General features: G+C 30.8%; 1 protein-coding gene across 1 annotated transcript in view; it reads right to left on the reverse strand.

Moving 5' to 3' along the window:
- The window catches only part of LOC145334388 (uncharacterized), a 28,820-nt gene that overhangs the window by 4,715 nt on the left and 6,235 nt on the right, over positions 1–17,870 (reverse strand). The window contains exons 9-12 of the mRNA XM_080179843.1: positions 17,738–17,807; positions 17,093–17,200; positions 2,786–2,859; positions 2,366–2,411 (exon numbers count right to left, since the gene is read on the reverse strand). Of these exons, the coding sequence (XP_080035969.1) occupies positions 2,366–2,411; positions 2,786–2,859; positions 17,093–17,200; positions 17,738–17,807 (298 nt within the window). The remainder of the gene's footprint in view (positions 1–2,365; positions 2,412–2,785; positions 2,860–17,092; positions 17,201–17,737; positions 17,808–17,870) is intronic.

Consider the following 17,870-nt stretch of genomic DNA (forward strand, 5'->3'; position numbering starts at 1 on the left):
ATTATAAGCGATGCATCTCTATAATCAAGTCCTAAAAATGTAAGTAAGTCCTTAAACAGTATCCTGCATTAAAGAAGTTTTGCAACAAATTTACGTATAATTTTGTCAAAACTTTTATATTCATACTTTGCATATTCAGTTCTGACACTCTACAAAATTTAATGTTCGTCTGTCCTATAGTTTCAGATCTTCGCTTTTATGGATGTTGTCATCCTTGTTCTTATTATGCATTTTTATTCAAACCAAAATTATAAATGTAAGATAATCAGATGCCAAATAAAAATTTAAATTTAAAATCTTTTTGTGTTTATTTAATATGGAGAATAATTCATATGATAAACAGTTATAATAATCTTAATTATAGTAAAATGTATAATTAAGATATGATAGCTTTGATTAATCATCTAAAAATAATCATGAAAATTTAATAACATCAAAAAATATAGAACACTTTTTTCATAATTATCAGACATTTGAATTTTGTCAAAAATACAGTTGCGAGAAATAGAGGAACAGTTAATTGATTTCATTTTTCATTTTGTGTAAGGGAAGCTTCTCTATAACTTACATCCGTCCATCTGTCTATCTGTCAGAAGTTATCAGAGAAAAACAGCTGATTTTTTTAAAAACTTAACTGAAAAATAAGCAAATACTTTGCAATTTAATTGGTTGGTCTGTTTTCATTTCTCGGTAGTTAGGCAAAATTTTTCTCTGTCAGTATTAGATATAGACTATAATAGATGTTTATTATATTAATCTGCAGGAATAGAAGAGGCCAAAGAAAAAAATAAAAGTATAGATGTATAAACTCAGACGACTAAATGACCCAAGTAGTTGGGACCTTTTTTGTCTGCTAGCAAATTGCTTTCTGTTCTTTTGTTGCGTTTTGGCTGTATTTACGATACTATTGGCTGATATTCAAAGACCCAATTGATCTTAGCACCCCACCCCGTCGGTAGAATTACATATAGCTCGTGCCCCCTCTACTATTTTACTTTAATATAATAATGAGAAACAACTGATGCTTTACAGACCAGCACAATGACCAAACATAAATAACCTTTATGTAAAATCTATGTAATGATCCAAGTATAGCCGAAAAAAATATGAGACCTTTTTATACTCATACCTCTTTTTTATTAAACGCGCGAAGCAGAAAATAGAATAATTAGTAGACACTAGACAGATTGTTAATACGGATATTTATATCAAGGCTCGGCAGCCGCGCGTCATCTGCAACAAAGCCTCAATTTAAAACAAGTTTGGATGTTATGAACATATTTATTTGGAAAAAGTGGTATTTCCATGGGTTAGGTTTAAACTTCTACAAATTTTAAATTGTTGAAGGTTGATCTACTCGAGGCTTACAGGCCACTGACACGATGCTGCCGAGCCCTAATTTATGTACATAGTTGTAGGTAGAGCAGCAACTTTTTATTTACTTTTTTTGTCTGTCTGTTCTATTAACCCCTTACTTATCAAAAATGTTTTGAAATTATTTAGTGACAAAGTTAGCCCAATTGTTAGTCAAAGTTTTGTGCTTTCTGATTTCTTTTGGTTTTTTACCTTAAACTCTTGTTATAGACATTTTAATTCCTTTTTAAAGAGCAAAATTTTCTATATTATATAAATATAATGGTTGTTCTTTCATTACGTCCGTAAATAATGCAGCTCTATCGTTAATTTAGGCATGTTAGAATTGTCCTGTTGATTTCATTTGGTTACGTACATATGTCGTATGGATGAGTAAGTTCTTGTTTGTTTTAACTATTGCGTTCATATTAACATTATATTTAGGTGTACAGTAATTTTTGTACTTCAGATTCATACACCATGGATTTGATGAAATGAATATATAGAATATACGTGGATATTATGACAGGGTTATGTGTAGTCAATTTAGGTAGCTAACATGGGACTCATTTGTCAGTCAGCTCGAACATCCAGTAGGAGGAAAGGGGATGGGTAAAAGGGTGGATAGGAGGGGGGTATCTTTAGTTTAGCTCATTGCAAGTTACGCTTTACTAGAGAACATGAAAATCTGATGTAACATCCTAGTGATAATTATATCCATTTTTAATGAATTCTTTATCCTTAATTTATTATTTTTAAAAATTAGGCTGAAAAATGTATTTTAAAACTGCAGTAAGGAAGAGGACATAGGATTGTATCTGGTATTTATTCTGTCATAAAATGTTTATATTCACCATCTGTCATTCGTTAGGTTATTAACCTTTTTACAAGTAATTTAAATCTACAATTTATAATGCAGATCAGTATAATTGTCTATATAAAATTATATATATAAAATTGTCTGTAATACGATGTTATACATGATTTTTCAGAACTGGCGAATAAAAGTTACCTCATATGTCCCTCTAACATGTCCGTTCTGATCTCCTGATTCAATCCTAAAATATTTACAAATCATTTATTTGTCATCTAAAGAAAACCTTTTGCCTCTATATGTTCAAAATAGTATATATCACTAATGTAAGATAAATTATGTTGAATTAAAATCATCAAGCTATAAAGTTTATCAAGACACTCAGTTCATGGATTTATATATAATTCACTTCATACCTATAGGTTCATCTACCAAAAAATATGACTTTTACCAATAAATGTGTCTATCTTATTATCTATGTATAGTTTCATCTATCTAATATTATATATGTCTTTCAATCTATTTAGTTATCTTTCTATCGATGTATGTTTAAATTAAATTATCTATCTATTTCTCTCTATCTACTTTATATCTATCTTTCTATCTACCAAGGTTTACCTAACATGAGTGATGCCAGTTTTTTCATCCAAAATAGAATAGTTGTACGAATACTGCTCAGATTTCTCTGGATCCTAAATAAAAACACGAAACCTTTACATATTAATATGTTAGATTTTTTGTATAATGAGCGCCAGAATGTTGGACCAAGTTAGTTATATCATGTAAGCTAGGGGAGTAGGGGAATTAGCCAGTGTATTACACTAGTCCCCAAAGTCTTGTAATAACATTCTTATTCGTTGGCTTAACATGTTTGGGTACTATTGAAATTTGATTGGTTGGTTCATTGAATTGAGTTTCCAAACGTTTCAACAACTAATATTAATTTACAGAAGGGGTAAGTTTGAATATCATTATTGGGGAAGTACATCAATTTATCAGACATTATCTTATCCCTTTGGATCTCTGACTGGATGCTCTTTGGTACGGTATAAGGGGTATCTTCACTAAAAAATAGCAGTATATCTTATATAGCAGCATAGAAAATCACATTTCCTCCATAGCATTAAGGACTGACAGATAGATAAAGTGATTTATAAAGTAGCCTCACTAATAAAAATATCAAGAATTTGATTACATTACATTTTTTTATTATAAATCTTTTAATGATTTACCTATTGAAATAATAAAAAAAAAGAAAATGCAATTATTCAATACTAAAACAAGGATGACAACATCCATAAAAGCGAAGCACTGAAACGGTAGGACAAACGGACATTAACACTTGTATAGTGTCTAAACTGAATTATCAGAATATAAAAGTATAAGAGTCGAAGCAAAATTGTAAGTAAATTTGTTGAAAAACTTCTTGATACAGGATAATGTTTATTGAGTTTATGGACATACTTACATTTTTAGGATTTGATTATAGAGTTGCTTCGCTTAAAATATTGTTCTTTGTTGTCCCAGGAATCAATATACCAAAAATCAGATCAAACGGATAAATAGATCACATAAAAATTTGCTGTTAAAAAAACTAGAAAAATCAACATGTTTGAAATGGACGTACGGACATTCTGGTAATGATTTTAGAGTTGCTACGCTTTCTAAATCGTACCTAACTACTACAGGAATCATCATGCAAAGTTTGAAAACGATAGGACAATTCTAACATGCCTAAATTAACGAATAAAAGCTATCTATCTCGGACGGACGGACGTACGGACGGACGGACGTACGGATGGACGGACGTACGGACGGACCGACCCTAATTATAGAAAAGCTTCGCTTTTAAAAATATTTTAATTAGACAATTATACTGTAAAGCTTATCAATCTTGTCCTAAAATACGATTATCTAGGCTGCTATTAGTGATAGATGGCTATCAAAGATTCTAATAACAATGAGTATACTGTATAACTCCTTTTACCACTCATCTTTGGTTGTTGTAATCATTGTTTTTTTTTATTTTTAAGCCTGCCCCCTCTCAGTATGCATTTCTAATTAAAAACAGATCAAATAAAGATTCATCACATGAATAAAATCAGAATGCCAAAATTTCTAAGGTCATTTTAAAATAAAAGAGTTTTAATTTCTATATTTGTTTTGTCACAGACATTTTAAATTTTAATATTGAAATTCAAAATACAATCTGAAATATATTAATAGAATGTACAACTGTTTTTCATGAAAATAAATAAAATTTTAGATTTTCTTTTTGGGGATTTTTTCTCTTAAAAATGCTGTGGTTTTAAACCGCCGTCACCCAAAATTTGTTGGTTAATACTCATTATATCTCAAAAACTATTTTATAACTCCTGTTATTAATTCACATGAGAAATAAGTGGGTGCGAAGGATCTCGCTAACCGTTGAACCGATATGGTTCTCCTTTACTGGTTTTTACTATCATCGAATAGGGTACCTTCACCCTCTCTAGGGGCGTAGCCGAAATTATTTTGATAATGTATCAACATGACAAATTGGATAATTGAAAAAAAAGCGAGCCTTATTCAAATTTTGTGAAAATACTAAAATTTTCTTATTTCCCTTTCCTCTCTCTCTCTATCGCATATTCAACAAAATTTCCATTTTCCCATTTCCTTACAAACACTTCAATAATGTTGCAAATCTTAAAAGCGAAACTTTTTTTGCATCTAGGGTGTGTCCGTGCTTCCATAACGGATAGCATTGGTTGTAAATTTATAAAAACAAAGAATAAACTTAAAAACGTAGCAATTTCTATAATGATAAAATATAATATTATAACAAGTCTTGTTAGTCATGAGGGGCCGAAGGCCCGGAATAGCAAAATGCTAATGTTATACATGATTTTTCAGTATGGCTGAAAACCAATTCTAATTCTGCAGACATTAATCGGTTTCGAAACCATACAGGAAATTGATATTTACTTAATTGATGATTATTGATTCCTAAGATGATTAGGTTTAGCATCTCTATAATTAAGTCTTTACATGTAAGTATCTCCAGATTTAGCAATTTTTTAAAAATATCCACAAAAAGCGTATGTTTAAGTGGGTGGGTTAGCTAGCCGACTAAACATTTTGTTCGGGTCAATTTCTCTAGGGAGGATTAAGGTATCCTCCCACAAAATAGTTATAAACCTTCCCTGGACCTTTAAGAAGATTCACTGTAAAGGAAAACCATATTAATCCAACAGTTAGTGAGGTCTTAAGCTACAGACAGACAGATACTATAAGGATAATCTTTAATTATATTCGCGTTTAAAAAGTATACACATACATATAAATTGATTATAGAGTAGCTAGGCTCATGTAAAAAGTATACACAAACATATAGATTGATTATAGAGTAGCTAGTCTCATGTAAAAAGTATACACACATATATATTGATTATAGAGTAGCTAGTCTCGTGTAAAAAGTATACATATATAAATTGATTATAGAGTAGCTAGTCTCATGTAAAAAGTATACACACACATATATAGATTGATTATAGAGTAGCTAGGACCATGTAAAAAGTATAAACACATACATATATATATATTAATTATAGAGTAGCTAGTCTCATGTAAAAAGCATAAACATACATATATATTGATTATAGAGTAGCTAGGCTCATGTAAAAAGTATACACATACATATATATTGATTATAGAGTAGCTAGTCTCATGTAAAAAAGTATACACACACATATATATTGATCATAGAGTAGCTAGGCTCATGTAAAAAGTAAACACATACATATATATTGATTATAGAGTAGCTAGACTCATGTAAAAAGTAAACACATACATATATATTGATTATAGAGTAGCTAGTCCTATGTAAAAAGTATACACACACATATAGATTGATTATAGAGTAGCTAGGCTCATGTAAAAAGTATAAACACACACATATATATTGATTATAGAGTAGCTAGGACCATGTAAAAAAAGTATACACACACATATATAGATTGATTATAGAGTAGCTAGTCCTATGTAAAAAGTATACACACACATATATAGATTGATTATAGAGTAGCTAGGCTCATGTAAAAAGTATAAACATATACATATATATATATTAATTATAGAGTAGCTAGTCTCATGTAAAAAGTATTAACACATACATATATATTGATTATAGAGTAGCTAGTCTCATGTAAAAAGTATACACACACATATATAGATTGATTATAGAGTAGCTAGGCTCATGTAAAAAGTATAAACACATACATATATATATATTAATTATAGAGTAGCTAGTCTCATGTAAAAAGTATTAACACATACATATATATATATTAATTATAGAGTAGCTAGGAACATGTAAAAAGTAAACACATACATAAATGTATATTGATTATAGAGTAGCTAGTCTCATGTAAAAAGTATAGACACACATATATATAGATTGATTATAGAGTAGCTAGTCTCATGTAAAAAGTATACACATACAATAGATTGATTATGAGTAGCTAGGCTCATGTAAAAAGTATAAACACACATATATATAGATTGATTATAGAGTAGCTAGTCTCATGTAAAAAGTATACACATACAATAGATTGATTATGAGTAGCTAGGCTCATGTAAAAGGTATACACATACATATATATTGATTATAGAGTAGCTAGGCTCATGTAAAAAGTATAAACACATACATATGTATTGATTATAGAGTAGCTAGGCTCATGTAAAAAGTATAAACACACACATATATATTGATATAGAGTAGCTAAGCTCGTGTAAAAAGTATACACACATATATAGATTGATTATAGAGTAGCTAGGCTCATGTAAAAAGTATACACACACAATATATTGATTATAGAGTAGCTAGGCTCATGTAAAAAGTATACACATATACATATATACATTGATTATAGAGTAGCTAGTCTCATGTAAAAAAAAGTATACACACACATATATAGATTGATTATAGAGTAGCTAGGCTCATGTAAAAAAGATGACATTGGCACAGAATCACGGATATTGATGGAGCTATGTGTGTGTGTGTGTGTGTGTGTATGTCTGTGTGTGTATGTGTGTGTATAAGTGTGCGTAATTACAACATGCAATCATCAGTAGACAGTCTTTTAAAAGTCCAACTTCTATTTACTTACACAAACAATAATTTTCATATGTCATCCTTATACTTAATATTAAATAAAGTGGAATGTTTTTTTGTTAATAACTAATAGGGAAGCTTCTCAGGATGGTTTTAGGCTGTTTTTATACAATATAAGCAACTCTTCTAACCCTTCAATCTATAATTTAATGTTGTATATATTAATCTAAATAATTTCTGGCTTACACTTTACTGGTCTATAACAATATTTTATTGTTTTTTTGTCTTGTTGTTTGTGCGATAATTGTAATTTCTAGTCCAGCGTCCTATCCCTCCCCCTGGTGTTAATAAGAAATTTACGGATGGATAGGATGTTTGTATGATGTTAGAGTTAATACAATACAACAAATATATAGTTTGACAAGGACAAATATTTGGAGGATATACAAACTTTCCCGATTTTGTATAATTTTTGAGGAACACGACTCCAGTTACGTCATATTTTTCTTTCCCGAAAAAGGGAAGGTGGAAAGAAAAAAAAGGGAAGGGGGGAAGAAAAAAGAGATGGGAGAAAAGGGGGTTTTTCCCATCTCTTTTGAAGAGATTTTCTTCCCCCCTTTCCTTTTTCGGGAAAGAAAAATATGACGTCACTGGAGTCGTGTTCCTCAAAAATTATACAAAATCGGGGAAGTTTGTATATCCTCAAATATTTGTCCTTGTCAAACTAAATATTTGTTGTATTGTATTAACTCTGACATCATATAAACATCCCATCCTAAATATTTGTTGTATTGTATTAACTCTAACATCATACAAACATCCCATCCATCCGTAAATTTCTTATTAACACCAGGGGGAGGGATAGGACGCTGGACTAGAAATTATAATGGTATGATACCCAAGGTTTTATAACCACGCTATCTTATTCGTTAGCTTAGAAACTTTGGATATTATTATTGAATTTAATTGGTTATTTGAATATTTCTTGTTAACAAAGTTACTCTGTTGGGCATGTTTGTCTATCTTAATTATATCAAAACTTTTTTCGACAGAAAATAAGTAGAAAATAAGTAATAAATGAGAAAAAAAACTAAAAAGTTTTTAAAGCATTTTTAATTATAAAGATACTATTCTTAATCTGTTAATAAAAACGATGTTTTTCTTCTTTTGCGTTAAGGTCTACGTTTATTCTTCGAAATTTGGTGATAATTCTTAAAATCAGGCTCTTCCCTTCTATTTTACCGCATTAGTGGATTTGAAACTATAAATCAGGTACTTAAACCCAAGAGGGTGGTGTAATCACTCACATTCCTTTTTTTATTTTTATTTTGGGAGGAGCTATTTTTCACTCCTTTTTATTTAAAGAACCTCTTATCTTCCCCGAACCAATCCAAAACTATATATAAGATTTTAATATTTGTTTACAGAGCATTTTTAGTAGCGAAGCTACTCTATAATTCGAAATGTCCGTCCGTCCGTCCGTCTGTCCGTCCGTCTGTCCGTCCGTCTGTCCGTCCGTGTAAGACAGAATAGGGGAAACGTGATTTTCTCGGCTCCTATTAAAGATAGACAGCTGAAAATTTTTGACAATATTCCCATTATTAAGGAGCACAATTAACTATAAACATCAAGGGCGGTCGGACCCCTTTTTAGCAGGTTTTAGGCTATTTTTGTATGTTTCACATTATCTTCAGTGTTTATGGTCCGATTTTCAAAATTTTTTCAGTTATAGATATGAGAATTAAATTTCCCGTCGTTTAAAGAAAACATCCATGACGGCCAGACTGCCTTTTTGCAGGTTTTAGGCTATTTTTGTATTTTTCACATTTCCACCATATCTTCAGTGTTTATGGTCCAATTTTCAAAATTTTTTCAGTTATAGATATGAGAATTAAATTTCCCGTCGTTTAAAGAAAACATCCATGACGGCCAGACTGCCTTTTTGCAGGTTTTAGGCTATTTTTGTATTTATCACATTATTCTCCATATCTTCAGTGTTTATGGTCCGATTTTCAAAATTTTTTCAGTTATAGATATCAAAATTAAATTTCCCGTCGTTTAAAGAAAACAACCATGGCGGTCAGACTGCCTTTTATCAGGTTTTTGGCTATTTTTATATGTTTTAAATATTTCCCCATATATTTGGTGTTTTTGATCCAATTTTCAAACTTTTTTGGGATAAATACACTTTAAATCTACTTTTACGTATTTCCATCCACGATTTTTTGTGCTTCGCTACTTATGGATGTTGTCATCCTTGTTTAATTTCCTAAATCTATAAGTTCTTTTGAATGTTCCTTTTAATTATTAGCTGAAACTTTACAATGAATATCTGGATTGGACATATTACAATATATCAATCTTCCCCCTAATTTTGAGTATAGAACTATACATTTAGATATTCAATAAATATTTGGGGGGAAGAAAGGGATGTAGATTAAATTTCGAAAAATGAATTAAAATCTAAAACAACAAAAATTACAATTTCAAATCAAACCTAGTGTTTTCGTGAAATTTAAGATAATCTTTCAATGTAGCTAAAAAAATACTAACGAGTTTTCTTTTAATGATATCATGAATAAAAATTGATAGACTAAGTGGATATATTGACAGGGTAAAATATGTCGTCAATGTTGTGTGCTAATGTGAACCTTACTTATTGGTTAGTTCGTTCATCTAGTAGGAGGAGAGGGTATGGGGAGTAGATATGAAAATCGTTATTTTAGCCAGCTCTGAGTATCAATTTATTAGAGTACATGAATATCTGGTGCAACCTCCAAGTAATAATATATCGATTGGATTTAATTAATTTGATGTTAAATTAATCACATTCTTTAAAGCATGAATTAACACTTAACACAGGTAGTTCAAGTAATACTTAATATGGGACAACACACCCTTTTATTGTGCAACCTTTGTCTTATTGTCATACTGTGTGATATTTGCTGTTAATGTCACGCGCCTGTCATTGTGAATGTATAAACTCCCATATTTGCCACGGCTGGTAAAACCTGTCACATTTTTGACCAATCCAAGTTTAATGGCCACTTTTCCTTTATTCTTACAATCGATATATTATTACTTGGATGTTGCACCAGATTTTCATTTACTCTGATAAAGTGATACTCGCAACTGGCTAAAATAACGATACCCACCACCTACACCTCTTTACTCCATCCTCTCATTCTACTGGAACTGACCAAATACGTTCCATATAAGCAAGATAAATTGACGACAAAGAGTTACCTGTCAATATACCCACATATATTATATCCATCATTCTTACCAAGACCATACATGGCTGCGCAATTAGCCTCTATGACTTGGGGAATTGTTAATAAATTACAATAATAGATATACTATAATAAAAAGTAATAAGTTTTATTGTCTAAAGCTAAAGATCTTGGAAATTACTGGACCGAATAGAATATACTTTTCAGGGAATCTTTATAAATGTATTATGGCGGGTTTAGACTTTTTCATGACATTCCCGCCTACCTTAGGGGCATTAGCAACTAGTTCATTACTAATTTGCTTAATGGTTTTGATAGAAATAAAATGAAATACTTAAATAAGTTTAAGCATACTTAAAAGAACAGCATCTTCTTTCTCTTTATTTTTAAAATTAATTGAAAATAAGGATCTCCCTGGAACTTGGTTCAATCCTTATCCCTAGATTTTAAATGCCACTATACAAAAGAATTAAATTTAGGTTGTTAGATTAGGGTTCTTAGATTGTTTATAACGCAAATAACACAATAAAGTTTTTATCTATGAAATGATATTTTTTGGAGAAATTTTTTTTTAACTAGCCATATCATAACAATCCGTCTTCCATCTGCTATATTCAAAACTAATGCAGCGAGTAGCGGCATTTCATGCGCTAGTGCCTAAACTCAGTCAGAAACTGCTAAATTCTTGCACATTCCCTTTAAGCCAGTACCCAAAGTCTGAGACTCCTAAACATTGAATATTCGCTCCATTGTCCCATCCCTTACTCCCTGGAAATACCTAACATTCTTTATTGTCAATGTTAAAATGTATAAATCATAATAATATAATTCTTATTAGCTAATAAATAGTAACATAATTATTAATTATACAAATGTTAAAACAAGGATGAAAAAATATGTTGTTTTCTTAATAGAAAGAAATCTTTATGATTCATTGGAAATTTTATGAAGAAAAAAGATGTTTGTTTAATACACTGCACTGTAATGATTTATTCATTTTTCATGAAAGCTTTGTTTAGGAACTGGGACTTGATTACAGAGATGCTTTGCTTAAAATATTATATGATATATGTATATTGTTCTCCTAGAAATTATTGCTTCAAAACTATGATGAATAGCATAATTATATCATACAAAAAAATGTTGTCAAAAAAAGTTAAAAATCTAGTATTCATTAAAATTAACGTACGGACTTTCTGGTAACGATTATAGAGTTGCTTTCTAAATCGTACCTAATTGTTTCAGAAATAATTACCCGAAGTTTGAAATCAATAGGACAATTCTAACATGCATAAATTAACGAAAACTTTTGACGTACGGTAAGACTAACAGATACTAACTAATGATAAGCTTCACTTTTAAAAACACCATGATACCATAAAAATAGATAAATTTGACGGGTACATAAATTAATTGTTATTATAAAACTCTTCCGTCAATTTTCATTTTTCATTTAAAGGGGTAAGACAATGAACGATAATTTGATGTATATCCCCAATGATTATTCACAAAATAACCTCTTCTGTAGATTAAAATAAATGATTGAAACGAATGGACATGCGCCTAAATGAACAACATTCAATGTAAGTCCCGAAAGTTGTTAATCAAACCAATAAGAAATCATTATTATAAAACATTGGGGACTTGTGTAAAAAACAGCCCAATATTCCTCTTTCTCCCTGAGTATTAATAGTTAATGTCTTCCTTATATCTGTTGACATCTAAGCCTTTGCTTTAATCATTACAAGAAGTCAAAAACCATCTCAAGTCTAAAATAGCCTAAAACCACCCCGTGATCTACGTGAAGTAACCCTAAAAATAGGAAGTTCCGTGATCTTAACGGAAAAACATGAAACTGAAAATTTAAAATAAAATAACATAGAACTAGGGTTGGGCCGGATATCCGGTGTGGCCGGATATCCGGCCATTTTCAATATCCGGCCGGATACCGGATATTGAAACTATCCGGCCGGATATCCGGCTAAAACTTTTTTTATATTTTACACCAAAAATCTCTGCTTTTTAAAATTTTAAATGGCTATAATTTTCTTATTATTGAAGATAGAAGAACATTTTTTGAATATGTTTATCTTTATGCAAATTTTATTATATGAAATCTCAAAAGTTTATTAATAAATATTTTTTGCTACTTTAATATCTGGTAATTAAGCCGGTTATCCGGCCGGATATCCGGTAATTTGGCCGGATAACCGGATATTTGCCGGATATCCGACGTTGACCGGATATCCGGCCAAATACCGGATATCCGGCATTTGAAATCAGCCGGATATCCGGTATCCGGTATCCGGCCAAAAAAGTATCCGGCCCAACCCTACATAGAACAATATGGAACCTACGTAAGAATCCCTAAAACAGTGGTTTTCAATATCGTAACTAACAAAGAAATAAAATCTTACTACTTTATAAAATCAGACCAGTGACTGCGTCCTTATAATCTAGGTATAGAGAACTTAAATGGTTCAGTGGTTATCGTCGATTTTAGTGAATTTTGTGTTTTAATGCTTTTTAAAAACTGTTAGGTCAATGTGATTAGATCAATAATAATATAAGCAAAAATATTACAATAACAATGGATATAGGATATACACGGATATATTGTTGTCAATTTAGCTTGCTAATATGGACATCATTTATTGGTCAGTTCAATCATACAGCAGGAGGGGATAGGGTAAAGGAGGTTACTGGGGAATATTCTTAATTAAGCCAGCTGCGAGTATTACTTTCTTAGAGTATTTGAAAATCTGGTGCAACATCCAAGTAATAATATATCGATTACAATAACGTAGAGAAAATCTTTGAACCATGACTCATAGTCATTTTATATATGTATGTATGTACCAACAATTTTTACAAGCAAACTTTTTTATACACAAATTTTGTTTGTTGGTTTGGGATGGTGTTAGAATCTTTCTATTGATGTTAAACCTAGTATTGTGGATATATTGTCAGATGATTTTTTTTATCAATTTTGCTTGTTATTATTGTCCTTCATTTATTGGACAGTTCTTTCATCCATTTGGAGGGGTGGGGATGGGGTAAAGGTGATGGATGGGCATAATATTTTTTTAATCCAGTCGAAAGTATCAATTTATTGTTACTTAAATATATACTTGTTAATATTCGCTGTTTGCTTTCGATTCGCTTTTATAAATGTTGTCTTTCTTTATTTGTGATGAGTACATAGTTAGATCATTGGATAAAGAATGATCGTGGATATTATGACAAAGAAAAGTATTCAATTTAGATTACTTATTGGTCAGTTCGTTCATAAAGCAGGAGGGGAGGAGATGGGGTAAAGGTGGTGGATGAATTGAATCATGTTTTTAGCCAGCTGCAAGTTTCACTTTATTAGAGTATATGATAATCTGGTGTAAGATCCTAGTAATAATAAATCCATTGTTGGATTATTTTTATTATTTTTGATTACATCCAAAGGTCTATGATTATAAAAACAAGGGCGTATACTGTTATATTATTTTGAGCAAATTAATTCCATAATTAGGGTTTGAATGTCTTTTAATCAGAACGAAAGTACGGTACATAACTGGATAGGAATACCCCATTCTCATTTAAACAAAAACTCATTTTTATGCTAAAATGTGGTTTAATTTTCATTTTTTTCCCCGAGGTAGTCATTTTTTTCCCCGAGGTAATTATGCTTTCTTTTAGTAATTAATAAAAATTCTAAAATCTTCCAAAAAAAATTTTAAATCATCAAAAAAAAATTTAAAAATCTTCTAAAAATATTTTCTCAGTTTTTCATATAAATATGACTGTAAAGACATTGGAACTTCAGTCGTGCGAGGCTTGTGGTGCAGAACTGAGATTCTGTTCACTGGTTGCCATGCGCAGGGAAAAAATGACTACCTCGGGGATAAGAATGATACCAGGGAAAAAATTATACCAGGGAAAAAAATGATACCTCAGGGGAAAAAATGACTACCTCGGGGAGAAAAAAAGAATATTTACATCCACTATTTAAGGGGTCGTTATATGCCACATAATAGTATATACAAATACTAGTTGCACCGCCCCTAGTCTCTAGTGGATAAGTTTCAGAAAAAAAAGCCTAAAACCACCTCAAGACATTTATAAAGATTTCCAGCAAAGTACATTGAAGTTGCAGTTTTGACAGGGGAAAAAAAGGGTGATATCCATACTTTGTACTAACAATTGTTTTATTATTACTTGGATCTTAAGCCATATTATCATGTACTCTAATAAAGAGAAACTTGTAGCGGGCAAGAATAACGATCCCTTCCCTCCAACTCTTTTACCCCACCACCGACCTACTACTACACGATGAAGGAACAGACCAATAAATATCAGAGGAAATAGCAACGACTATTTTTCCCCTGTCATAATATCCAAGTATATTATACTTCCATTGTACTGATAATACTGACCAACCGAACAATTACTGAGAAGATGCACTGACATGATAAAAATTGAGATTGTTGCCAAAAAAAAATCTAAAAATCCAAATTATTATGATGTTACCTAATTTTAATTATAATCACAAAAAAAATACTTCCTGATTTTTTAATCATTATAAATAAACAACACTTTTAAAAGGACTCTACTAACTTTTTTATAGCTTTTATCAAAATATGTTATAAATATTACAGGGGTGGACAGGGATCTATAAAAGGATAAGACAATGGCCAACAAATTAATGTACATTATACATACCTAATGATAATACACAAAATTAATTCTTCTGCAGATTACAATTAGTGGTTGAAACGTTTGAATACTAAACTTATTGAACCAACAAATCAAAATTCAATAAAAGTAATGGGTAATGGGTGATTAGATTAATTAGATTAAAATTATTAGGGCAAAGTATGGATAATCTTACTTTATGTTTCATTTTCTTCTTTTTAAGCATATTGCTAGTGACGGGGCTACTCAATGAGAGTTTTGTCTGTCTGACCTTCTGTCTGTAATAATTGTGTTGTCTGATTTTTAATGATAACCAGGGAGTAAGGAAGGGGACAATGGATCGAATATTCAATTTTTAGGAGTCTTAGACTTTGGGGACTGGCTTAAAGGGAATGTGCAAGAATTTAGCAGTTTCTGACTGAGTTTGGGGACTTGCGCATAGAATGCCGCTACTCGTTATGTATGTTTTGAATATTGCAGACGGGGAGAAGGGATAAGGGAAGTGGGGGGAAGGGAAATAAACATTCGTTGTGTTAGTTTGGAATGTAGCAGACGGGGAGAAGGGAGAAGGGAGGTGGGGGTAAGGGGCAAGGGAAATAAACAGAATAAAAAGGGGCAGTCATATTCTTGCTAGGAGCTGGCCGGGTCCAATAATCTTTTAATATAAAAATCACACCAAAAAACCTCAATATATTTCATCAAAAACAAGTTGTGATTTCACTTTACATGACGCTATGGAAATCTATTATTCAATTAACAATCCCTTTATAATTTCCTACAAATTTATTGGATTAAACTGGATTTCATGCCCTTTCTTTGATAACTCTTATATTGAATTAATTGCCCATTGTCCCCTCCCTTACTCCCTGATGATAACCCTTCAACATATAAACATTTGCATAATGAGAAAATATTAAAGCTACCCTTTTGAAGACTTGTTTAATCGTCTCGGAGAATGTTTGTTAAATGAGATATGACGAATAAAATAGAGCTAGAGGAATAAATAACCCTTGTCTCTATCAATATGCATATATTTTTATCTAAAGAGTGCAAACATGCACGAAACAATTTGTAATATTTGAATAAACATGTAAAATTCATATTTTGTTTGTCAGTTAACCTTTTATATATTTCTATCTATATTGCTTGCTCTAATGTTTGAACTACAATATCTTTTTAACTTTCTTCTTTAACTTTTTTTTTCTTCGCCACCTTCCTTTTATGGCTTATATTTTGCTATAATTTCATACTGCTTGCTACTAATGGGCGTACTTGTCTTTGTTTAACTTTTTTCAACCAATAAAAATGAAATGAAGTAATGTCCTTTTATGAACGACATGTTTATGTTATAATTGAAATCAGTGACTTATAAAATAATTAATCAAGCCGAAATTAAATGTTTAATTAATTTTTTAACTGTTATAAAAATATGAGTTTAAAGTAGTAGTATTTAATTAAATAAATATAAGGATAAACTTTAAAATTATGTACTTTAAATGGAAAAGGATTAAAAACAGATTAGAAACGCGTCTAAGTATATTATTTATCCAAATTAAATTTTAACATGAGATAATAGTTATTTATCGCATCTTATTATAGACAGCTTTCCGAAAAGTAAATTTAAAAAATTATATCATTAATACCAGTTTTGTTGGTCCCGAGGGGTCGAAGGAAAGGGACAACTAAACCGGTATTGATCATTCGTGAAAAATTGTCTAATATACATGATTTTTTGGTATGGCTAAAACTGGTTCTAATACAGCGGATATTAATCGGTCATACTGGAAAACATTTTAGCTTTTCTTATTTTAATATTAAAATCAGTCTCTATTTTAAATTTACAGCCCAGCCGTTCACGAGATCTAAGCGAATATACAGACAAACAAACAGATGGTTTATAGGATAACTAACCTTTAACAATTGTGAAGGATCAGCCTTTCTATTAATTCTGTTATTCTGTTTGAGCAGAAGGTCTGTATGCTCAGGCATTGTTATGCCCAGAGCTGTTTCAATGCTAGCCTGACGGACACAAACAATTATACACCATTTTTTTTAACTGAATAAGCAGAATATAAATGTATAAGAGTCGAAGCAAAATTGTAAGTAAATTTGTTGAAAAACTGCTTGATAAAACAGGATAATGTTTATGGACATACTTACATTTTTAGGACTTGATTATAGAGTTGCTTCGCTTATAATATTGTACCTTGTTGTCCTAGGAATCAGTATACCAAAAATCAATTGGATAATTAGATCACATAAAAATTTGTTGTTAAAAAAGTAAAACAAATCAACATGTTTAAAATGGACATACAGACATTCTTGTAATGATTATAGAGTTGCTACGATTTCTAAATCGTACCTCACTACTACTGGAATCACCATGCAAAGTTTGAAATTGATAGGACAATTCTAACATGCCTAAATTAACGAAAAAAGCTATCCATTACGGACGGACGTACGGAAGAATGTACGGACGGACCGACTCTAATTATAGAAAAGCATCCCTTTAAAAAAGGAGTAAGCCCTAATAATGCTGTATAATTGTGGTCCTGCCTTTATTAATCTAGCTTTATTTCCAATTTGAGTAGCTTTGTCCTTTATGGTTGCTTCTAACTCAGTTAGTCTGAAATATACTTTAATGAGCACTGGAAATTAATCCCACTTTTATTTTTTTGATAAATTGTAA

This window comes from Acartia tonsa, chromosome 12 (assembly GCF_053477335.1).
Source record: "Acartia tonsa isolate MP-2025a chromosome 12, ASM5347733v1, whole genome shotgun sequence".
In the NCBI taxonomy this organism is placed as follows: Eukaryota; Metazoa; Arthropoda; class Copepoda; order Calanoida; family Acartiidae; genus Acartia; species Acartia tonsa.